We start from the raw sequence: 20,687 nt of genomic DNA, 5'->3' as shown, positions 1-20,687 counted from the left end.
TGGGCTATGGTGATGTATAATGTGGCCAGCAGATCATTATATTAAATACATCTTTACAATATATATATATATATATATATATAATCATATACTTTTTTTCGAAGCTCATTTTTGAATTCTTTATTTGTATATGGTTTTGTCTTTTTGACCCTCAGCCCACCACAAACATTGCACTTTAGCCACCCAAAACAATAAGTTTGGGCACCCAGATAGCTGCAGAAGCTACTTCACAGAAAGTCATTACATTAAGTAGTTATGAACATACTGATGCCTGGGAAATTGGTTTATGCTAGATTTTGGATGGGTTTGGCCTAACGTGTTTTTTAAAATCCGTTTATGGTGGAGTGGTACACACCCAGAAAAAACATATTTTTAGTGCTTTACCACTCCTTTACCATTATCAACCAAGAAAATTGATAATTTAGTGTTGAAAACATTGCAATCCCTGGTTCTTATTGCCACCATTGTAAAGACATCCCATTTGGCAATTTTCTCTACAATGCACCATTTCATGTCAGATCATTTTATGAAAAATTGATATTGTTATTTTATCCTTAAAGCAGTTATTGCCTTCTTGGACTGATATACACAAACACAACTCCCAGCATGGTGAAGGTCCCAGTGCATGGCATGTAGTTTTCTTTTGGTTATTTAACAAGAAACGCAGAGAAAGAAAGCTGTTCTTGTATTTTGCATGCTGTTTGTGTTTATGTTCAACTTGCATTGTGTTGAAATTGGCCCATTCCCTTTGTGCCCTCATGGCTACAGGCTACTGATGCCTGCCTGTATGAGTGTGGCATCATGCGCACATTCAGATACATACATACTAACAAAAGATTTGTTTTGGCAGAAGGTTTTTAAAGTCAGTTATCGATGTGAGTGGGATATCTTTTGAATGCCTCACAGGAAGCTATAGAAAGAAAGATAGAAATCCTCATATTGAATAGAAGACGATGTCGCAAACGTCAATACTGTCCATTTAGAGTCACATCCATGCTTTTCTATAGACCTCTTTTCTGTTTGAACCCTGCCCCCAACTGTACACTTAGTGATGCAGCTAAACCCTACTAAAGTGCACACAAGGACGGATCTTTGAGAATTGAAACTGCAATGTCAGACAATAATCTTTCTATTGTTTGCATTGTGTTAAAATTTCAAGATGTACAGACTATTAAAAACTGTCTAAAATTATTAGGAGAAAAAAAATTTGTGATTGATTTCCATTGCAAGTTAAAGTTGAAAATGTAAGCATAACTGTCACAGTTTGCATTATAGTCCCTGTAATTACTACGTAATAAGTCGTAATATGTAATAAGCTTTAGATTTTAAGGGGTTAATGTTTTTACATGGTCTGAGGCAAGTGTTTAAGCATACGATCTGCACAGTGCTAGTGTTCCTCATAGCTCCTGTTCAAAACTAAAGAAGCAAACTTCAGTCACTAAACATGTCCTGACTGATCAACTAAGGAAAAATTGTGTGCATTTAAATTTTGCCTGAACTGTTGTTTTAGTGATTGATTCACATCCAACCTTGTGAAGTACTGAATATGGAAGAGCAGAACTATAGTCTCCTTGTGACTCCTTCACTGATACTCCTTCACCATTCACCTCTTTTTCTGACAGTGTAATGGTAATGATCCATGGGCAGTGTTTGACAACAACGCCTCTGGAGGCTTCTCCAACAACTGGGCAGCCCAGCCAGAGGGCACAGAGACGGGCAAGAACAGCAGCAATGCCTGGGGTTCCACTTCATATGGTCATCCTCAGGCCTACCAGGGCCCAGGTAAACCCACAGACCTTTCCCTCTGCAGTCATTCAGTGCTATCATCTGTGATTCTACACTAAAAGAGAATTAAAGCAGCAGTTTAGTGAAAAAACCAATGTACAAACTATTGTTTTAATTGGCCCGATTGTGTTGAGGAAAAATGAAAATGAAGAAGAAATATTTCTATACTTTTTCTAGGTTACCAATAAAAAAATTGTTACATTGGCTATATTGTTAAGTGTTAAGTATCAAGTCCAGCATATGTTGCAAATACAAATAATGACAGTTAAATGCAGTTTAATTTTCTAAAACAATTACTGCCTATTTTCACTCATTCTGATGTGTATTACTTTTTTTGCCAGTGTACTTTCTTTTGCTTCTGACTTTTGAGACATTTTCACAGGGACAGGTATGAGAGGTCACGCACCTGCACCGACTGTTTGTCAAATGATTCAGAGTGACTGGTCTTCTGACTTGTAGCCACACACACTCAGTGAGCAGCAACCTGTCCTCAACATGAAAGTTGTCAGATCTTGAACATGTACTGAGTGCAGCATTGCCAGAGAGGATTGCACCAGCATAGTCAACATTATGAGCAATGTTTGCAATAGTCCTTTTAATTAATGGACTCACTCTCTCACTCTCTCACTCTCTCTCTCTCTCTCTCTCTCTCTCTCTCTCTCTCTCTCTCTCTCTCTCTCTCTCTCTCTCTCTCTCTATTAGCACAAACATACCTATGTGTGTGTGTATGTATGTATGCATGTATGTACATATATATACACTGCTCAAAAAAATAAAGGGAACACTTAAAAAAACACAATATAACTCAAAGTAAATCAAACTTCTGTGAAATCAAACTGTCCACTTAGGAAGCAACACTGATTGACAATCAATTTCACATGCTGTTGTGCAAATGGAATAGACAACAGGTGGAAAGGGTTAGAAACCGACTCCATGAGGATGGTAGGAGGGCCTGACGTCTACAGATGGGGGTTGTGCTCACAGCCCAACACCGTGCAGGATGCTTGACTTTTGCCAGAGAACACCAGGATTGGCAAATTCGCCACTGGCGCCCTGTGCTCTTCATAGATGAAAGCAGGTTCACACTGAGCACATGTGACACACGTGACAGAGTCTGGAGACGCCGTGGAGAGCGATCTGCTGCCTGCAACATCCTTCTTATTTTGAACACACCACTGAATTATTCAGAATGTATTAAGAATCTACTGCACCAACTGGTAAATGTATACCATAAACAGTGATTAATCTGGTTAGTCATATTGGACTACTATTATTTTGTACACAACTGTATGTATGTATGTATGTGTGTGTATATGCATGCATGTATGTATGAATGTATTGTGTGTGTGTGTGTGTGTGTGTGTGTGTGTGTGTGTGTGTGTATGTATGCATGTACACACACACACACACACACAATACATACATATATACACACACACACACACACACACACACACACACATATATATACATACCACATATATACATACATACATACATACATACACACATACACACATTTGGAAAAGTATATTGGGTAAGATTAGCTGTTGAATGAAGATGTACTGCTGGCCATTATGTTCTCTGATACAAATTTTAGGCACACCAGATTAGAGTGCTGCTGCTCCAAATCACTGCATTCGCATTAATACAGTACGCTAATATTGGATATTAGCAATTTAATTTCATTACCAGTATAGCTAGTTCATTTAGCTCTAGATGACATTGCTAGGCTAGTTAGTGCCAGCAGCTACAAACCGAAACGGTTGTACAACTAAGTTTTATGTTCTTCCATGTCCAAAATAAATTATAATTTTTACACAGGGCAGCAAAAGACCCTAAACATGTTACTTTAATAACTCAAAAGCAGTAAACATTGCTCAAAATGTCAGATCTGCACTCATATAGCAGGGGCAGTGCATGGCCGAAGACCTGTCTCTTCAAATCAGTTGACCAATAGATTGTGCAGGTGAACCTCCTGTTATAAGACAGGCCTGAGCTGATTGTTGTTGAACATGAAAAACACTTTATGGTTCCATTAAATAATAAGTAATCTTTCTTCTCTTCCCCCAAAGACATTTATCCATATCCGTACTTAATCGATTACACAAGTACAGGTATACGATTCTTCCTGGAGTGTGCATAACAGCTTTAATATGCTGCATGGATTGAACTGTTCTACAAACTCACAAGCATGTGATTTGTAAAATCTTTGAGTAAAATGTGATATGACATTTTGTCCATTTTGAGGTATTTTTAAATGATCTGGCATTTTTTTTATTGGCACTGAGTGAGGAGCCAGTGAATTCTGAGCATGCAAACCCATGCATTTCTTTAGCCTCAGAAGTGACATTAAGCTCCTATGGACCTGAAACGGTGTTTCTGGGCTTTTGTGTCATGATGCATAGGACACTGGTTAGGAAAATAGTTGTTTGTGATTTGACTGCCTTATCTTTTTATTGTTCTTCACTTTATTGTTGTTGAGCTGGGTTTGATTGTTTAAATGTGCATTAATGTGAGTAATTCATGTCTGACAGCCCGTGTGTAATGTGTTCTAAGGTGCTGAAGATGATGAGTGGGATGACGAGTGGGATGAGAGGAAGTCATCGGGCTATACTGAAGGAGAAACAGGGGAGGGAGGGGCTATCACTAGAGGAGGAGCGCATGGGTCCTCCATGAAAATCGCCCTCAACAAGTAATCAGCTGTTTTCACCTGCTATTCTTATTTGTACTAAAGATATAGATTAGTTATGATTTTCCAACAGCTAGAGATGACCAGTATTCAGTCTTTCCTCTGTTAACTTCATCTTCTATGTGCAGATTCCCTGGCTTCTCCAAATCAGGCCCCGAGCTGTTCCTCCTATCCAAACAGAGCGCTAAAGGAAACAAATTATCAGTCTATGTAAGATACTTGTCCAATGTAATTATAGAATTTGGATTTGGTTGCTTTAAAAAAAATTAGCTTGAAGATGATGCCAAATATTTGAAAATCTTCTATTCCTCTCAGTAAGAAACGGGCTCACCAATTTATATGCATTTATGAGTCATAAGGGTGTTCAGACAACAGCGTTTCAAACTCTTCATCTCACTGGTGTCTATTGAGCAGCGTCCATCAGCTTATGTCTGACCACAAAAGGAGACGTTTGACAAATATTGTACATGCAGACTTTTTGACCCTTTTATGTTAACAACATATTTTTAAGAAATAAGTTACCTAGAGAAGGGTACAATTTTGGAGCATGACTTGTATTTGCATACTTGTTGAACGCAGTAAACTAAATAATTCCACAGTTATCTTATTTTAAGCTCAATTTGCACTAAAATTTCAGGTTAAAATCATAAACATTTTCTACTAGGGACCCCTGCTGCAGGTGATTAGTTTCTGAATTTCACTGCTCATAAGTTTTCATGCCTGAATTTGAAAAATGTCAGCTTTTCTGTTGCACACTTATTGGGAAAAAAGTGCTATGAGCCGTCTCAACTCACAAATGAATATTGAGGAGGCCCTTTCTGTAGTAACTCATGAATATAATTAATCTTTCGGTGTTTTTGTTGAGGAATATTATCAGCATTTTCCATTTATGATTTTACGTCTGTTTCAAAATGATTGTCTTCGTTATTTACATTTTTTCATATGCTTTATCTGTCTATGTGTCAATCAAATGCGTTATCCTGCCCCCTAAGAGGACTTTTCTGATTCTTTTTAAGAGTGAGATGCAATACTCCTAAAAAAAAAAAAAAAATTCAATTTGATGATTTGTGTGATTTGTTATTGTTGAGTTCTACATTTGCATTGTTTGGCCTTTCAGATAGGGGAGGTTGGGCCAGTGTGGGAGTACCCGGATTCCCAGCTGGACTGTGTTGTAGCAGACCCCAAAAAGGGCTCCAAAATGTATGGACTCAAGAGCTACATTGAGTATCAGGTCTCACCCAATGTAAGTATTACAACATGGAAGAATAAATACAGGAAAAAAAATGTTTTTAAAAAATCAGCATTAATTAAAATGCCTTTTTTCAGACCACCAACAGACCTGTCAATCATCGATACAAGCACTTTGATTGGCTGTATGAGAGACTTTTGGAGAAATTTGGTTCAGCCATCCCTATTCCTAGCCTGCCAGACAAACAGGTCACAGGTAGGGATACGTCAATCGTAGGGTTAGGGTCCTGGGTCCTTCACGTACACTGTGAGCAAATAGCATGCTTAATGATAAAGTGATATGTTAACAGTTTCCATCAAGATATGCAACTTTAATGACTCTAAAATAACTTTCATTCATTGAGCAAAGCTTTTAAATATCAGAATGCCCCCAGTGATATTGCATCAATCTCATAAACTACTTTAAGTCTCTTATAGTATTGGTTTTTGTTGGTTCTGGAGTTCACTGCAACACAGCGATAGAATGTGGTGTTTAGTGCAACAGTGAGTGTAATGGTGCTGCTTGTTTGTCAGGCCGCTTTGAAGAAGAGTTCATTAAGATGCGAATGGAGAGGCTTCAGGCCTGGATGACAAGAATGTGTCGGCACCCTGTCGTCGCCAACAGTGAGGTCTTTCAGCTCTTCCTCAACTACAAAGACGAGAAGGTATGACAGCAGATCTTGTTTCTGCCATTATGTTTCTGTTAAATTTGTCATTTTCTGCATGTGGTCTGCATTTCATGATTTTTCTTTGTGTTTATAAACACAGGACTGGAAAACAGGGAAGAGAAAAGCAGAGAAGGATGAAACGGTCGGAGTTATGATCTTCTCCACAATAGAACCGGAGGGACTGCCTGACCTGGAACTTCTCGAAGTGTGAGGAAAGATTTGACTGCTCATTCAATCAAACTGATACTGAGTTCAAACATGAAACGTGGTGGTGTCCTACAGGATTGTACACAATCACAATTAATTCATTAAATTCTTTAGGAAGTGATTCACTGTAATTTGTTTAAATTGTTTTGGTATCATTCAAAATAATTTCTAAAAATACATGGAGTGCGGAAACGAGGAACTGTTTACACAGTAGAAAATATAGACAATAAAAGTAATACACCACACCAGAGAATCTTATTTTAGGCAATGAAAGAGTGTAAACTTTATATTTCTAATTTTTTTTTATTTAAATATCCATATAAAACAAGCTTTTCGTAATCCTACTGTAGAACCCCTGCAGGGATACAGTTAGCTGTAATTGAGAAGATCCACCACAGAGCTCTGGATTTAAATAAAGGAAACTATTGCTTTAAAAGTAAATCAGATTTTGCTAGGCAATTTTGTAACAGACCTTTCTTTTTGTTATTTAAAGTGGAGATGTGTTAAATAAAAATATATGTTAAAAAATACCTGTTTCTCCTCGTGTGTGTGTGTGTGTGTGTGTGTGTGTGTGTGTGTGTGTGTGTGTGTGTGTGTGTGTAGAGAACAGAAATGTGAGCAGTTCAGTCGTTTCACCAAAGCGATGGATGATGGTGTGAAGGATTTGCTGACAGTAGGACATGAGCACTGGAAGCGCTGTACAGGCCGTGAGTGACTTCTCCAAGCCTACAAACTAACCACCTCATCTTACTAAGGAAACACCAACCCGATAATGACAACCCATAATTACTACCTTGTACTGGCTAATAACAATAATCAGTGCAGTATAAACAAATGCTTTTTAAACATATACTGCTAATGGTAGCTTCATCATATTCTGTAGGCTTTATTTATCTTAAATGATGCATTTTCAAATGACTAATTAGATTAGTGGTATTTATATTTACTTCCACACCACTGAGATTTTCAGTAACAAAGCTTCTTTTCTTGTTGGCAATACGTTTGCCAGTGCGTTCACAAGTGAGATGAGGTGCCACGTCATTGGCTGTTAATCCAGTATTAGACCTATAGTAATTCAGCTTTCCCCTTTATTGGTGAATAATAACTCTACCACTCCTATCATTCTTTGATCACACTAGCATCAAGTCTTAAAGGAAAGATTTTCCCATGACTATGCCAGCATTTGCATTTGAAGTTTAAAAAATAAGTCCAAAATGAATCGCCTGTGTGCCTTGTACCCCATCGACCGTTTTAACAAACACACAAAAATGATATTTCCATTGTGATTAGTAATGAGCGTTCATATTTTCTTTCATAGCCCTCCCTAAGGAGTACCAGCGGATCGGCAAAGCCCTCCAGAACCTGTCATCAGTATTCACCAGCAGTGGATATGAAGGTACAGGACGCTGTCTGGCCATTTCCATCAAACTATATGGATGTTATGATGGTTTTTGGCTTTGGGTAACCACAATTAGAGGTGCAGCAGTGCTTCTTTTAAAGTGTCTGGTTCCAGTCTGTGAATATGTGGTTGTTGGGTTTCCTGCAGGAGAGGCCACACTTACTGACGCTATGACAGCAGCTGGGAAGACCTACGAGGAAATCGCTCAGATGGTGGCAGAACAGGTACAGTCAGCGCCAAAGCAGACACATTTTGTGCTGTATATGTTTTCCCTGATTGCCAGTGGGTCATCTGAATTATGAGATCAGTTGAAATATTAATATTACTGTATACGCTAACTGTCTGATAGGGGCGGGAATCTCTAGGCACCTCATGATTTGATTGATTACAATTCAGAGGGCTGCCAAGCGGTTATAAAAACGACAATCGATACATCTTTTTTCTCATTGTGTGTCAACTTGGAACTTTTAAATCAAAGAATTTGTAATGATGCATAATGAATTAACTTTCAATATCTTTTATTAATAAATCAAGTGGACGTCATGTGGCAAGTCAGCTGGAAGGCTCTCATTCACTCCTTGTTTGGAGCACATGAGGCACTGGCTGCTGCTTATTTGGGATAAAATGAGGATTACAGCTATCCTCCCTGTTTTCTTCAGTGATTCTACAACTTTGGTTTTGGTATTGTTGTAGAGAGTGGGGCGGATCGCTGTGCCAGTAAAATAATTTCGAGACGGGATGGTGCAGAGCGATGCACCTAAGAATCAATTAGCACAATTAGCATTTGTCTGTTTATCTTAAACACTTTGGCTTTCCCTGTGCAAATTTCAAGTCACAGGTCATCTAGTACAGCAATAAAACAATGTTGAGTGATGTCACTGTCTTTGGTGGCATCTGCCCAGAGCTCTAATCATTTGTCCTACCCATCAGTTGCCTTTACCGCTCATATAGATATGATTAGTAGAGTATATTTACTTAATATTTACAACATTTTGTGTTATTTATTTGTGTGCTAAGTTTTTTTATGAGATTTGGGGCAATATTTCAAAAACACCATTTATTTTTCCTCTAGGCTAAAAGGGGCTTGTATGGATGTTAAGAGAGAAGTATAAAATGATGACACATCCTCAGAGATCTGTACACTGTAATATTGAAAATAATTTGAAATGTAATTATGAATTGTTGGAGACCTGTCAGCTCTATTTTAGGGCCCTGTCCACCCATATAGCAATATTTTGAAAATACATCTTGTCTAAAATGGTTATATAATCACTACCATGCATTCAAAACTCGCTATTTTTTTACGCTGCTATAGGGAACAGAATTAATGATGCTACACAGTAAACAATTTTGAGTGCTACGTCATACGGGTTTAATTATTAGATTCCGTCAGATAAACACTATAAAATTCGACTGCCCACAGAAAAAAGCTTACATCTGTAATCCGGCATGCACACTGTTAATGATAAAACCAATGTGCTCCACTTAGGCAGCCTTTTTTTGCCGCCATTCATTGGGGACTCGCTCATGGACGCCCTCTGGCATTTTCCTGTCTTGCTTTTGGCATAACGGGGGGAACAGAAAGAGGCCAGGCTCCTTAATCTCACGTCCGGTTTCCGGTCACAATATTATTGTTTGTCGCAGTGTTTTTGAATGAATCATACATACCACAGCCATCAATGAACAGTTCTGGGCGGAACCAGAGCCGGTTTATGAGGAACCATGCCTCTTTTGGTTCCCCCGACTACATCAAAAACATGACTGCGAAATGCCATTGGGTAACCATGAGCAAGTGCTCAATGAATGGGGGTCACATTCCCAGAACTTTCCTTTAATTTTAGAAAGTAGAAAAATGCATGTAACTAAAAAAGCAAAGCAAACTTTTCTCTGTGTTTCTGTGTTTTCTACAGCCAAAAGGTTTTGGGCAGCAGGATGCTAACATTACTGCTACTGAGTGCTAATTGGTTGGCGAGCAGAGTTCATGCTCACTGACATCATGAACGTACACAAGGCGTTGTTTTGAACTCCTATAACTTCAAAAGTTCAAAAGCACTCAATAATATAACAGGGGTGTTACAATGTTTTATGCTGTTCATTATTCAGGAAATGAATGTGATCTTTAAAAAAAACAGCATTTCTCCAGAGTGGAGAATTTTGAAAATACCATTTTGTGTTTTTGTACTAACAGGCAAAACTGACCTCGTGCTGCTAGCAAACTTGCATGCCTGTAGCCGTTTCCTTTCCTTTATTTTCATTCATTTTGTCTGAAATATGACTGATTGACGGTTATTTCTGTGTGTTCAGGGAATTAGGGGTAACTTTGGAGTTGATAACATGTTTATAGCTGGATTTGACTGTTCTTTTTCATGAAGCCAGTGTGTGGAAGCGACAGAATGTCATGCGCTCAGTTTTTGTGAATGAGGCATCAGCACGACTGCAAATATTAAATATGCTCTTTCAAGAGACAAAGTCTTAATAATCATTAACCAGATTCAAAATAAATCCTAAGCTCATTATTCAAAAAGTGAAAATCTGTAAAAATTCTCTGCCTGATCAGGACTGTGGACGTTCCACAGATGGCAACGTAAATACACCCACACCAAGTGGTTTTCTTTCACTTTATAGAGGTTTTATTTTCAAGCAAAATCTTTTGGAATGTGAATTATCGATTGTCAGAGGTCTGATGGTCTGCAGGATAAGTTCTGCCTCAGTCTCTGCTTTAGCTTTGTTACTTTTTGAGTGTATGTGTATGACATCAAATTTGGGGTATTATCTCCCCCAAGTGTTTGGAGTCATTTTTGGGCAGACATAGTGTTTTTTTTATTTTTCATGTTTTTAATGACCTGCAGTCTCTTTTGTTGAACTGCCTCACTGCAGACGGCATTTTAATTTTTTTCCTCACTCATCATTCTGAATGTTGCTGGTTTCCTGCTTCTTTTTACAGCTTATACTTCCAAGAAATGCACTGAATCCTGATGCCCTGTCCTTTCATAAATGTCAGGTGACTTTATATGAGGTTGCACAAAACCTTGATAAGCATTATTGCAGTATTGGTCTTAAGACTGATATCACAAAAGCCAGCAGATTGTAAATAAGCATTCAGTAATAATTATAACAATCACAAGTAAATCACAATGTGGATTTATGCCTTGAACGTAAGAATCCACAGACGTTCCACATTTGGGTGCTTGGCTGCCTCAGTAAGTTCATGTGATTTAACAATGATGAATCATTTTGGTGAAAATAATGCAGACCTGACTGTTAATGTGTTTTAATTTATTGCAGTATGCAGCAGTATAATTGTTGTGTGGTATGTTGACCATATAATACAGCCTCGCGTCTTATATATGCATGCTTGCTTTCCTGATTCAGTTCCGCTGCTAAGCAGAAATATCGACGTGTTCTTGGCTGATGTAGAAGCTCAGGGCCAGGCCAGATGCTGCCTGGAAACAAGGGAACAGGCTTGGCTCTGTTTCCCCCTCTCTTTTCAACCATTCCCTTCACATTCATGCTCAGACAAACTGTCATTCAGTTATTACCTCTCTGCCATGCCCGTTAGCCCTGATTGCTGTAACATACACTTAAACAAAATCCCTGTTGGTGTTGGTGTTGGTGTTGTTGTTGTTTGATGTGTACACAGCGTCCACTTGGAGGACTTGTCTGATAAACATCCATGGCTTCAGACGTCTTTATGCGGACCATACAGTTCTGAACCTCCCTTACTTGTAGAGTCTTCTTATTTTCTTTCATTATCTAAAGATGACACATCTCTGAACATTGTTTCAATCTAAAATGCACAAAAGCTGATGTGAGTTCAGACGGATATTAGTCATGGCTTTAATGTGAGTTTCTGTGACTAATTAAATGCTCCTCCTCAACATGGAGTTTCATAGACTGAGGCTTATATAAGACATTCAGGGACGCTTTTGACTACCGAGTCCTTTTTCGATTTGCTTGCTAATTAGATTGAGACCTTGGTTTATTCATAGTATTCGGAAGACACCACAGTCACGCTGCCACCATTTTGGTAGGCAACTTCAAGTTCGTTCAGCAGTGCTGTGGCTGTTTATAATGGAATAAAACTTTTATATCTAATTTTTAAAGCACATTGACTGATATATTTCCACATATTCCTTTGGGTTTTTATTTGTTGCTGTAGCGATAACAAATAAAAGCTGAAATCTGCTACACTTTTGGATGGAATCTATGGGCTAGGGTTGAGCTATGACTTGGTTCTGTTTGACCCATCCATGCTCAGCCTACAAACGCATACTTCCATATCTACTGTTGCGGGGTTGCACACGATGGTTAAAAAAGAGCACTGGTGAAAATTTAGGGGTGCTACACGACACTAGCCACGTTTACATGCAGCCTAATATTCCATTAATAATCAGACTAATAGCTATTCGAATGAATGAGGTGGCTAATCCTGTAAATGATCCATTAAACAGAGGAATAACAATGTAAACACCTGTATCAGATTACAGTCCTAGTCAGAAAGTTTAAGTACATTCTGTGCATTGTTCGTGTCATAGACCATGATCTTATGCCAATATTATATTCTAATGTGGGCATAAAAACGTGGCGCCAACTATAAAATGAGGACACGGCTACAGCAGTCTACGGACAGAATGAATAGGGTTTTCAGAAAATCGCCTCTATCGCACACTGTGTTAAATAAAAATGTTCTTCTCCAATACCACTGTATCCTCAGAATTACGAGTTCGTTAAAGAGTTGAAATATGAATATTGTTACATGTGAGCTAAAGCTACTGCGCACTGAATTCACCTCGGACGGTCTCCCTAAGCAGGTTACCACCCCGTGATAAACTGATTTCGGCTATCAGAATATCCTAACTATTTTTTTAATGCTAGTAATATTTTTCTGAGGATGTTTTTTTCAGGACAATCGCCAGCTTTTTGACTTTTCCGTTCCAACTTAAGAAGTGCATCGGTCACATCCTGAAATGCTGCAACATTTATGGTGGAAGAGGGAAATTCGAACAAGCAACCGGAGAAAAAAGAAGCTGATGTTGAAAGGCATGATATAAGGAGGTTTCTCTATTTCTGCTTATTTTCCGTTTCGATAAGATACCACAGCTTGTCTGAACACCGGCTCAGCCCGCCTTAGTTTTCGTGTAGCTTAGTGACAGCAGGTGCGGTAGCTTTAGCTCGCATGTAGCAATATTAGTATTATAGCTCTTTAACGACCTCATAATTCAGAGGATCCAGTGGTATTCGGGAGAAAAATGTACACAGGACAAAACGTATCAGGTTCTGAACATTTTTATTTAATGCAGTGGGCGATAAAGGCGACTTTTCGAAAACCCTATTCATTCTGGCCATAGTGAACTGGGGCTTAGACCCAGAGTTCCTAATAAGGGCATAACAAAGACTAAAGAATGACACACAACTACAGTGGTCCACAGCTGGTTTTTGAGGAGCCTGGCCACTTCCTATTCCTCCCGTTATATCAAAAACAGGACTGCTTAACAGCAGAGGGCGCTCGCGAGTGAGTCCTCAATGTATGGGAGTGAATGGAGCCCAATGGCTTAAAACGGAAAGTTAAAATAGTTTCTAATCACTGGGCCACAACGTTTCTTTAATTTTAGAAAGTAGAAGGACGTATTTCACTAAAAAACAAAGAAATCTTACCTGTAGATTTCCCCTTTTCTACAGCAAACGGGTTTGGGGCAGCAGGAGGCGGGCTCTACTGCTAGAGCATGATGATTGATTGGCGAGCGGAGCAGATCATTGGCTGTTCCCGCTCACTGACGTCATGGACCTACATGAGGCGCCGTTTTAAGCTCCTATAGCTGATGATCCTATAACTCGAGTTTAAAAGCTCTTAAAAACATAACAGCGGTGTTAAAATGTTTTTATGCGGTTCTGTGTTCGGGAAGTTAATGCATTCTTTACGTTAAAAATATTTAAGCATTTATAAACTATATTTTACTCAAATGATCCATATCAACCCATTCATTTTGGACTCACCCGGGAGCGCCCTCTAGTGTCTAGAGAAAACCGGAAAACAGAGTGGGAGTTCTCCACTCTGCAGGTTCTCTGCAGTGACGGTTTATAAAGTTTAACATGGCGGGAGCAGAAACTGGCCTGCAAAGGAGACTTCATGCTCTTCTTTAATAAGTAAATGTAAAGTATGTTTTCCTGAGTCTGACATAATTTTAAAGTAATAATAAAAAACATAAACCGCTGCTTGTCTCACTCTGCACTAGTGTGAGGTCATGGTAATATCTACACTAAGCGATAATCTATGCATGTTTTTTGGATCAGATTCATTTTAGTATGCGTGTAAACAGAGATTGTTGAGTGGAGTGAGCAGATAAACGCCTCAGCCTTAATCAATAATTGGAATGTATTTAATCAGGATTGGCAAAAATCTTGGTATGTAAACACAGCCAGTGTGGAACTACAGGCCTATTCAGATTGGATTAGCTTGTCAGGGAGATGTCTGAGTTTTTTACGTCTCCTCTGAGATAAAACTCCTGCGTCCAGATTGGCATTGAATTACTGCAGGATGAGGGTGGTGTAGTGTAGTGGGTAACACTTCTGCCCTCTACACTGGAGACTGGGGTTCAATCCCTCTCCTGGTCAGGCACCCTTCACTATACCAATAAGAGTCCTGGGGTAAGGCTCTTAACACTACCTTTGCCTACCTGTGTAAAAAATTATAAAATTGTAAGTCACTCTGGATAAGAGCGTCTGCCAAATGCTATAAATAAAATTAAACAAATGAGGGAGTTTCTACACTTACACTTACTTACATTTCACAGTTGTAATGTGCAATAGCCACGTGTAATCAGGTAGTCAGCTGTTTTTTCACACGATCACATTTTTTTCATGTTGACACATTTTGAAAATGTGACTTGTGCAAAAAACAATTTTTTTTGTAAGGGAAGTGGGTGGTATTTTCTACAGACCTCGATGTTTGCATTACATGTGGTCATGCGATCATTGTAAAAGGCTCCATTATACTGCTAGCTGCCATTATAATTGCCCCTTTAATCGGCGCACTTTTCTGATTGACTGTTTTCTCATTCATCCCTAATGCTGTCCCAATGTAGGCATATATAAGGCATTCAGGGAATCTTTTCCCATTACCCTCTGTTTCTCTTTTTCATCTGCTGATGGCAAAGCCTTTTTTAATTTGTTCGCTGAATTAGATTGAGACTTCAAAAGCTTTTAGATTGAATCTGTGGGTTAATGTTGATCTTTGGCTTGGCTGTATCAATGCTCTACCCACACATGCATTATTTCTATAGCTACTGTTAAGCTAAATTGGATTTAAAAAACAAAAAAAACAAAACACCATTCATCCTAATGGTTTGTTGAGTTTACCCGTTAAGCTATAAGCCATATTCAGGTTGGATTAGTTTATTGAGGGATGCCTGTAATAATAACAGTTCTACACAACATCAGCCTGTGGGATCTTGCCTTTCAAATGGACTTTTGGTGATACTTTCCCAGTATAGAGTGAATGAAGATGAAGTTCTACCACCTGGATCACAGTTGGGAGGCTGTCCCAAAGCATCCATTGTTTTATGTTTTGGGCAATGTTTAATGTGGATATGTGTGGTAGGGGACTAAATACAGCAAGTGGCATCACTGGGTTGTGCACTTAAGTTGATGAGATTTGTCCCAGTGTTCTGTAAAGCTTGTCCAATCTGACATCAGTAGCTACAAAAAAAGCACATTTGGGGGCAGAGCATGAATAGGTCACTTAAGACCATAATAAGCATGCCTTTAGTAAACATGTTGTTTGTATTGCTTTGGCTTATTGAAGTGTACATACCATCCATAATCTCACTCATTGTTTTCTTGTAGTGGTCAGTGTTACTTTGAATCATTCTCTGTTGGTTTTTGTCTGTGAGTGACTTTTTTTTGAACAAATGTATATTTTGTGCTTTCTCTCTTCAGCCTAAGAAGGATCTTCACTTTCTCATGGAGACCAACAATGAGTACAAAGGGCTTCTGGGATGCTTTCCTGACACGATTGGAGTTCACAAGGTACTAATTATAAGAAAACACTATAAAGATGGCTCTCTGTGTCAATCTACTTTACAGGAAATGGCTGTGAACCACTGGCAAAGAAACAAACGGTCATAATAAGAAGTAAACATTGTCCCCACAAACTTCCAGCAGAAACGGTGAAACCAAAGAGGATAGCAACTCCTGGTGGATGGTTAAAGTCGATTGCATCTTAAGTACAGATTGTATATTTATGTTTTGGTCTTCCTAGGCTGCCATAGAGAAGGTGAAAGAGGCTGACAAACTGGTGGCCACCAATAAAATAACCACCACAGAAAAGGTCACCATGGGAAAGCGAGCCAGCACGATGTCATATGCATTGCAGGGTAATGTACCACTCTCTTAATTCAGCTTAAAGGAATAGTTTATCCAAAACTCAGATTTATACAGTTTTCTCTTCTCGTAATATTTTATTTCATACTTTATCAAAAAAAGACATGTTTGGTGTCTGAAGTTTGCTTCTTTGATGAAAAATGCCATAGTACATCACATAAAACTGTAGTAACAGCCATTTTGAAGCTTGAATTTTGTCCATAATGTTGTTCATCTGCATGCATAACACAACACATAAGGACCCACTTATTTAAGTATGTTTAAGATTTGAGCTCTCTTTAGCCTGAATACTATTTTAGAATAAAAAAGTTTAAAAATTCATGAGTCTTGAAATCCTTCTGGTGTAGGTTTCTTCTCTCAATGAGGCACAAAAAAATGTGGTCTTGAGTGCCGATAACTCTCCCTTGTGAGGAATCTGGATTAATTGTAGAAAAATACATTTGTTAATTTCACCATGTAAAAACAGATGCAGTAAGTAGAGAAGGTAAGAAGAAATTTGCAGTAAGAAGAAATTTCACAAAATCAACATAAAAAATCCATTTACTTACTGCTTCTGTTTTTACATGGTGAATTGAACAAATTGTTCCACTTAATTGGGATTAATAGTTTTTAGAAGTAATATTATGTTGATCTCAGTGCTAAAGTACTTCAAAGGGGAATTCCGCTGGTTAAGTCATTAAGATATGTACAAACTATTCAGAATAGTTTAATTTGAAACTTACTGACTCAGATTTCTTTCAATGGACGTGATGGGAACCAGGGGTCACAATGTCTACAACACAAACATAAACGTATTTATTTACTGTCCAAAACAATCAGTCGACCTGTTTGTGTCTTATGTTTATAAGCAATGTTGGTAGTGGATAAATAGCTGCAAATCTTAAAAAATTTTATTATGGACTATTTAGCGGTCACGTAACTCTCCACAATGAAAAAATACTTTTTAGTAAAGATTATATCACTCAACCTTTATAAAACAAGACCTCAGGCATCAGGCAGCATATTCATAATCATTTTTGTAATAACTTCCTATGAATTAGCTTTTAGAGACATTTAACTCTTTGGGCATCTGGCTCCCATCAGTACCACTGTATTATTCTGACTCAAGAGCAGTTTACAGGGCTTTTGCTGCTCAAAAAGCTTACATACAACCCTGTAAGCTGCTTGTACTTGTTAGCTACATTAGCCTCATACCAAACATCAAACATGTTTTGGCTGAATTACATTTCGAGGTAAAGAAAAAATTGTATGAATAGAATGTATGTCACTATTTCTTTAACAACACAGTAGCCAGAGACCTTATGTTTTTGATATCTGAAGCTTGAAACCCAATACCTGTCTTAATTTTGTCCCTGCAGCGGAAATGAACCACTTCCATAGCAACCGCATCTATGACTACAACAGAGTGATGCAGTTGTATCTGGAGCAGCAAGTGAAGTTCTATGAGACGGTAAACTGCTTTTAAAGCTTCTAAAAGTCCATCCATTCATAGACATTTTGCACAAACACATAGACCTGCTTGTAATTCAGGCATATTTTTAGCGTAGATAGTTTTGATTGGTCCTTCAGCACTTGTTTGTGATGAGTAATGCTGAGAAATGAATGACTGAATTGGTTAATGGACGTTTGTTGATGAAAGATCTGTACAGTGAATGCTGTTTTGCACCTATAGATTGCTGAGAAGCTGAGACACGCTCACAGTCAGTTCACGACCATGTAAAGAGAAGAGGACTGCACTGAGCAAGGCACTGCTGCACATACAAGGCCTTCTCTCTTATTTCCTGTCTCTCTCTCTCACTCACTCACTCGCTCTTGCTTTCTTTTCAGTTCCTCTTTCTTTTTAAGATCTTTATTTGTCTATGACCTCAGTGCCATAAAAAGCTTCTGTTGATCTCAGGCCAAAGGCAGTTAGCTAAAGTATCACTTAGCCTCTCTCTCTCTCTCTCTCTCTCTCCCTCTCTCCCTCTCTCTCACGCTCTCTCTCTCCCTCTCTCTCTATTAACACAAACATACCTCCCAACAGTTCTCATTATTTTAATTAAATGGATACTTCAGGTTTTTCAGCCTAATATCCGTAATACAAATAGCATAAATTTGATGGCACAAATAATAACTTTAGCATATTACCCTGAACAGAAAAGCAGTGACTTGAAGCGCAGTTATAATAGAACCTAATGGAAGCAAAGGTGCTTGCCCATTGGGTTCTATTGTATTGTGGTTGTGAACCAACACATTTCCTCTTCTGTTCAGTAAGAGAACTTATTGTCTGTGGTAAATGACCATGCAATATAGATTCAGAAGATTGAGATACGTTTGAAAATGCTGAAGTGTTTCTTTTCCTTCAAAACAACAGCCAGTCTTCCTCCAGAAGCAGTGAAGAGGTTATACGAGGTTAACAACTAGTACTGCGTTCATCATTTGCTGTGCGTTACAGTACTGTGCAAAAGAAACCACCCTTTTAAAAATTTAAATTCCAGTCAAAATGGCAGTTATGCATTATTTACTTTTCAGTGTCACGGAGAAAAAGCAAAAAGCGGATATTAGAGATCGGATATTACAGTATTTGCTGTGTTAACAATTTACCTTTTATTACAGCATCCATTGTTTCGATACCTCTGACGTTCAGTCTCAGAAGTTGGCTGCATTTTCTGCTTCTCATAATCCAAATAATCCCAAACACATTCAGTGATGTTGAGCTCTGGACTCTGGGGTGGTCAGTCAGTTGGTCTGAGAACAGCAGCTTCTTTGATTTTGCTAAATTTTCATCTTTATTGTCTGTTCGATTTTCTCAGTAATGGCCTCTTGACAGAATTACATGTGATTTTTTTCAGATCTTAAGCAAGAGTGGAGCTTGACAGTTTTGGTGGTCTGCCAGGTCTTGCACAGTTGTTAGGAGTCCCATTTTCTTTGTCTTTTAATCGTTGTTTTGAACTCCAGTTTTGGAAACTCCTATTTTCCCACTTATTTCCCTTGGACTTTCCGCCTCCTTATGCAAATGGAATGTATAGAATCTCTTCTGAAAAATGAATAACTTGCTCTGATTGGCCATTTTGACTGGATTAAACATATGAAGGATGGTCTCTGACTTTTGCCCAGTACTGTATGTTGTTGAAATTAGTCACATTCAGAACCACTTCCAGCCAGCTTTATCCATGATATCCTAGTCTGTCAGTGCAAGTATCCAGAGAAAGATGGAGGAGAGAGTCTTACATGCTTACTACTGTGCCATTTTTTGTGTGCACTCTTTTGCAATAGCAGAGGCATGGCCTCTTTCACTGTGCCTTCATGTGTGTGCTGAAGAAATTCAGCACACTTTTTATGCCGTGCACTTTAATAAGGCGTGTTCAGTGCAGAACTATGTTCATTACAGTGCCAAAACAAAGTCTTTATGCACATCTTTCTATATACACGCATACATAGTCACATGCGTACATGCATAAACCCGTTTGACATCTCTGGAGTAGATACAGGAGGGCTGGTCCTTTTTTTTGCGCCATAGATTTCATTCAAATATCAAACAGGTGCTTTATGTTTCCTTCAAAGCCAAATGACGAACAGCTTTACTTCTTTCGCCTGTCGCTAAGCAATTTTCTCTGCTACGTTGCCACCGTGCAATTTACTTTTCTCATGCACTTCTTTGTCTTCTCACACTGAACATATATTCTTTATCCAATGCATGTGCTTCAGTTCTTGATGTATCATTTTATGTATAGCAATGTTTGCACCAGAAATTATTGAAAGGAAAAAAAAACCCATAAAAATAACTGATTTAATAAACCCTGATTTGTACTCTCTCCTTCTGGGATTATTTTGTTCTTTTTCTTTGGGTGGTGTTTTTTTTTTTTTTTTTTTTTTTTTTTGGCGCAAATCTGTTCTCCCGGGCAGCTGTGAGTGCTTTCTGGAGAATGTGAATGAGGGGGGATGAAGCAGCGTGTTGTTTTTATATGGTGAATGTTTAAGCCAGCAGAGGAGGAATTTTCTTATGGTTCATGTGTCTATACTAGTTATTAGCTTTTCTTTTTAAGTAAAGAACAAATGCACAGAAATTCTTATCACTGATTTCCTATATATTTCAAAGACGCTAAACCAAAAATACTAAAAAGAAAAAAGCAAATATAGAATATAGACATGGAACTTAATACAAGTCTGGCAACATTTTACTAGTCAATTGATTTCCCAGTCTTTATTTTCAACCTAAAATAAAAACAGTCTCTTGAGTGTCAATATATCATATTAACCCTGCAGAAGTCCACTTAGCAGAAAGTATTGTCACATCTTCTGTTCCTCCAGTCATCTTCTGGCTCTGAGGCTTCTGAATGGCTGGTTAATG

The 20,687-nt window shown here is 38.4% G+C and overlaps 1 protein-coding gene across 2 annotated transcripts in view; it reads left to right on the top strand.

Annotated features, from left to right (window-relative positions):
• snx9b (sorting nexin 9b) overlaps window positions 1-20,153 on the top strand; it is a 37,428-nt gene extending 17,275 nt beyond the window's left edge. For both annotated transcript variants that reach the window (XM_017692531.2, XM_017692529.2), the window contains 14 exons: window positions 1,623-1,782; window positions 4,345-4,480; window positions 4,606-4,687; window positions 5,595-5,720; window positions 5,804-5,921; window positions 6,239-6,369; window positions 6,473-6,579; window positions 7,183-7,286; window positions 7,898-7,975; window positions 8,126-8,202; window positions 15,914-16,003; window positions 16,236-16,350; window positions 17,716-17,807; window positions 18,030-20,153. In XM_017692531.2, coding sequence (XP_017548020.1) covers window positions 1,623-1,782; window positions 4,345-4,480; window positions 4,606-4,687; window positions 5,595-5,720; window positions 5,804-5,921; window positions 6,239-6,369; window positions 6,473-6,579; window positions 7,183-7,286; window positions 7,898-7,975; window positions 8,126-8,202; window positions 15,914-16,003; window positions 16,236-16,350; window positions 17,716-17,807; window positions 18,030-18,077 — 1,464 coding nt within the window. In that variant the 3' untranslated portion in view covers window positions 18,078-20,153. The remainder of the gene's footprint in view (window positions 1-1,622; window positions 1,783-4,344; window positions 4,481-4,605; window positions 4,688-5,594; window positions 5,721-5,803; window positions 5,922-6,238; window positions 6,370-6,472; window positions 6,580-7,182; window positions 7,287-7,897; window positions 7,976-8,125; window positions 8,203-15,913; window positions 16,004-16,235; window positions 16,351-17,715; window positions 17,808-18,029) is intronic.
• Window positions 20,154-20,687: the final 534 nt, after the last annotated feature.

Source organism: Pygocentrus nattereri, chromosome 4 (assembly GCF_015220715.1).
Source record: "Pygocentrus nattereri isolate fPygNat1 chromosome 4, fPygNat1.pri, whole genome shotgun sequence".
NCBI lineage: Eukaryota > Metazoa > Chordata > Actinopteri > Characiformes > Serrasalmidae > Pygocentrus > Pygocentrus nattereri.
This window is presented reverse-complemented; position numbering and strand designations above follow the sequence as displayed.